Source organism: Bubalus kerabau, chromosome 1 (genome assembly GCF_029407905.1).
Source record: "Bubalus kerabau isolate K-KA32 ecotype Philippines breed swamp buffalo chromosome 1, PCC_UOA_SB_1v2, whole genome shotgun sequence".
Classification (NCBI taxonomy): domain Eukaryota; kingdom Metazoa; phylum Chordata; class Mammalia; order Artiodactyla; family Bovidae; genus Bubalus; species Bubalus kerabau.
The window spans coordinates 90,981,582-90,986,189 of record NC_073624.1 but is presented as its reverse complement, the minus strand read 5'-3'; the positions used below and the strand labels follow the sequence as shown (position 1 = coordinate 90,986,189).

At 40.2% G+C, this 4,608-nt stretch overlaps 1 protein-coding gene across 1 annotated transcript; it reads right to left on the bottom strand.

Moving 5' to 3' along the window:
- Positions 1–1,068: 1,068 nt before the first annotated feature.
- On the bottom strand, positions 1,069–2,157 carry LOC129650418 (olfactory receptor 8S1-like). Its single transcript, XM_055578882.1, has one exon. The coding sequence runs from the start codon at positions 1,996–1,998 to the stop codon at positions 1,069–1,071; it is 930 nt and encodes a 309-aa protein (XP_055434857.1). The 5' UTR covers positions 1,999–2,157.
- Positions 2,158–4,608: the final 2,451 nt, after the last annotated feature.

Genomic DNA, 4,608 nt, shown 5'->3' with positions numbered 1-4,608 from the left:
ATATTTTGATGATAGAATTTAAATGAGTGTATTACTATGGAAATGTACCATTAAGGACATTTAGGATTATTCAGTTTCAGTGAGTTATTTTTCAACTGCTAACCTAAGGAAATGCAAGATTCTTTCAGGGAATACAAATGTTGCCCTGAGCACTTAGATCAGAAGAGGTATCAAGGACTGGAAAGGATCCACAAAGGAAAGGAAGAAGCCACTGACCATGTCATTTTTGCAATTCTGTCCAGAACCTACCTTCTGCTCTGTCCAGAGCATACCTTCTGTATGCTCATTTTGGAAACAGGAGTGCTTCGCCCCGGTACTTGTGTTTTTTCCATGTGTTTTTCAGGCAGTATGCCTCTACCTGTAGCTGTGGGCCCTACTGAAATCCAGGAAATGATGGGTAGGTTTGTTATGCCACTCTAGGACAGAGGAGCCTGGCGGGCTACAGTCCATGGGGTTACAAAGAGTCAGACTTGACAGAAGCAACTGAGCGCGTGCACACACACACACACACACACACACATGGAGTGGAATTCTCCACAGGCCTAGTTCCTAACTTAAACTCCCTGTAAGAGAAAATATCTGGGATAGCTTTAGCCCCATTATGATGACTCACTCGTTTATCTCCCTGTAACTTTAACCTGAACTCATTATCCAATAGCCCTATGAACTTATGACCTTTGTCCTTCAAAGATTCCGGAAATTTTTTGCTTAGGAAAACTATAGCTTTCAGTGCCTTTTGCAAACTCAGCTATAAATTCTGATATCTAATTTACACCAAACTCACCTTAATATGCATATATGAGAACAAGTAGGAAATATTGATGAAGATGTTCTAAGCAAATTTTTACAGTGTCACATGAATATTTAATCAATGTTTTGCCTCTGAGAAGATTGAACTGAATGATCCACTGTATAATAGATCTATATTATTTTTTCTTTAGTCCTTTCTGATTAATTTTTCCAAATTTGACATTATGAGCAGTCAGAAAATTCCCAATGTCAGTGATGCGATATCTTGCTTTATGTATTTCTCTTACAATTACCTGTCATTATCTCTTTATTCTGCCTTCAAAAACATTGTAAATACTTGCCCGATATTCTTTGCAGAGCTGCTTTAACTTCCTTGTTCCTCCGGCTGTAGATGAGAGGATTCCGCCTGGGAATGACTACACTGTACAGCATGGAGAAGACCAGCTCCAGAGAGGATCCTGAGGTTGGCGTGAAATAACGGAGAAAACCTGAAGCATAGAATGAGATTACTGTGGTGAGGTGGGAGGAGCATGTAGAAAAAGCTTTGCTTCTGCCAGAGGTAGAGGTGATGCTCAAGATGCTGGAGACTATGCAGGCGTAAGAGAAGAAGATTGAGAGGGACGTTACAAGGCCATGTGGGATGAGGGACCAGAACATGACAATGAGGTTGGTGGAAACATCTGAGCAAGAGAGAAGGAAGAGCGAGGGCAGTTCACAACTACAGTGTGGAATGATATGGGTATCACAGAAGTCCATTTTCATTGCCAGAGGGACATTGATGAGTGTGTTCAGAATGCCCACGCTCCATGAACCCCACACAAGCAGTACATACCACTGTTGACTCACCACCTGGCCATAGAGTAGTGGCTGGCAGATGGCGACATAGCGGTCATAGGCCATGACTGAGAGTAGATAGGCTTCAGTCCCTGCAGTGATAAACACAAAGAAAAGCTGAGCCAGACAGCTCTCTACTGAGATGGTTTTCCTTTTAGAAAGGAGGTTTTCCAACATCTTCGGCACAGTAACAGAAGAGAAACAGAGGTCTAAGAAGGAGAGGTGACTCAGGAAGTAGTACATGGGGGTGTGAAGGTGAGAATCAGCCCTGATTACCAGCATCATTATGTTTCCTGTCAAGGTCAGGAGGTAAACCAGCAGGAACAGCACAAAGAGCAGAGCCTGGATATGCGGATCACTAGACAGCCCGAGGAGGATCAATTCCATCATGGTGCTGTGGTTTCCCAAGGCCATTTACAGAGACTTGTCCCTAAATGTGATCAAGAAAGGCATGACAGTGAACTTTCTACTATCCTCCTCCAAGCAATTTTCCTACTGCACTGATTGTCTTTTAATATCACAAGCATTCAGGAAATATGACTTCAACTTGGGTCAAGTTTTGTGTCAGTCTCATGGAACATAGAGAATAAGATTCATTGCTAATGTTTTAAAAGGCAGTAGTTCAAAAAAGAATATAAAAATAAAGGTAAATAATTGAAACAGACTGTGATTAACTGCGATGGGAACTCTGTGATTTAGAGAAATGTTGGTGACATCATCTAATTTAAGGTAATGGAACAAAATTGTTAAGGATAAGTATCATTTCTCTATGGACACATGGAATGGAAGCACATTTACACTGAGGTAGCTGTGTAGACCTTCAAGGCCTACAAGACCTAGAATTGACACCCAAAAAAGATGTTCTTTTCATGATAGGAGACTGGAATGCAAAAATAGGAAGTCAAGAGATACCTGGAGTAACAGGCAAGTTTGGCCTTGGAGTAAAAAATGGAGCAGGGCATACACTAACAGAGTTTTGCCAAGAGAACACACTGGTCATAGCAAACATCCTCTTCTAACAATACAAGAGATGACTCTACACATGCAAATCACTGGATGGTCAATACCAAAATCAGATTGATTATATTCTTTGCAGCTGAAGTTGGAGAAGCTCTATACAATCAGCAGAAATAACACTGGAAGCTGACTATGGTTCAGATCACAAAATCCTTATTGTAAAATTCAGATTTATATTGAAGAAAGTAGGCAAAACCACTCAATCATTCACATATGACCTTAATCAAATCCCTAATGACTATACAGTGTATGTGACAAACATTCAAGGGATTAGATCTGATAGTGCCTGAAGAACTGTGAACGGAGGTTCATAACATTGTACAGGAGGTAGTGATCAAAACCATTCCCAAGAAAAAGAAATGCAAAAAGGCAAAGTGGTTGTCTGAGGAGGCCTTACAAATAGCTGAGAAAGAGGAGAAGTGAAAGGCAAAGGAGAAAAGGAAAGATACAACCATCTGAACGCAGAGTTCAAAAAATAGCAAGGAGAGATTAGAAAGCCTTCCTAAGTGAACAATGCAAAGACATAGAGGGAAATGATAGCATGTGAAAGACTAGAGATCTCTTCAAGAAAATTAGAGATACCAAGGGAACATTTCATGCAAAGATGGGCACAATGAAGGACAGAAATGGTATGAACCTAACAGAGTCAGGAGATATTAAGAGGTGGCAAGAATACATTGAAGAACTACCCAAAAAAGATCTTAATGACTCGAATAACATGATGATGTGATTACTCACTTAGAGCCAGGCATCCTGGAATGTGAAGTCAAGTAGGTCTCAGGAACCATCACTATGAACAAAGCTAGTGGAGTTGATGGAATTCCAACTGAGCTATTTCAAATCCTAAAAGATGATGCTGTGAAAGTGCTGCACTCAATATGCCAGCAAATTTGGAAAAGTCAGCAGTGGCCACAGGACTGGAAAAGGTCAGTTTTCATTCCAATCCTAAAGAAGGGCAATACCAAAGAATGTTCAAACTATTGCACAATTGCACTCATTTTACAAGCTAGCAAAATAATGCTCAAAATTCTCCAAGTTAGGCTTCAACAGTATGTGAACTAAGAACTCTCAGATGTTCAAGCTGGATTTAGAAAAGGCAGAGGAACCAGAGATAAATTTGCCAACATCTGTTGGATCATATAAAAAGCAAGGGAATTCCAGAAAAACATCTACTTCTGCTTCATTGACTCGGCTAAAGCCTTTGACTATGTGGGTCACAACAAACGAAAATTTTTTAAGAGATGGGACTACCAGACCACCTGACATGCCTCCTGAGAAACCTGTATGCAGGTCAAGAAGCAAGTTAGAACCACGTATGGAAAAATGGACTGGTTCCAAATTGGGAAAGGAGTATGTCAAGGATATATATTGTCACCTGCTTATTTAACTTAAATGCAGAGTACATCATGCAAAAGACTGGGCTGGATGAAGCAGATACTGGAATCAAGATTTCCAGGAGAAATATCAGCAACCTCAGATATGCAGATGACACCACCCTTAAGGCAGAAACTGAAGAGGACCTAAAGAGCCTCTTGATGAAGGTGAAAGAGGAGAGTGAAAAACCTGGCTTAAAACTACTGCATTCTAGATGCTTGCAGTAACTCAACATTCAAAAAACTAGGGAGGGGGGTTCAGGATTGGGAACACGTGTACACCCGTGGCGGATTCATGTTGATGTATGGCAAAACCAATACAATATTGTAAAGTAATTAGCCTCTAATTAAAATAAATAAATTTAAATTAAAAAAAAAAACAACTAAGAATGTGGCATCTGATCCCATCACTTCATGACAAATATATGGGGAAACAATGGAAATAGTGAGAGACTTTATTTTCTTGGGCTCCAAAATCACTGGAGATGGTGACGGCAGCCATGAAATTAAAGACGCTTGCTCCTTGGAAGAAAAGCTATGAGAAACTTAGCATATTAAAAAGCAGAGACATTACTTTGCCAACAAAAGTCTGTCTAGTCAAAGCTATGGTTTTTCCAATAGTCATGTATGGATG

Coding starts and splice junctions, on each gene's coding strand:
- LOC129650418 (XM_055578882.1), bottom strand. CDS start 1,998: ATGGCCTTGGGAAACCACAGCACCATGATGGAATTGATCCTCCTCGGG.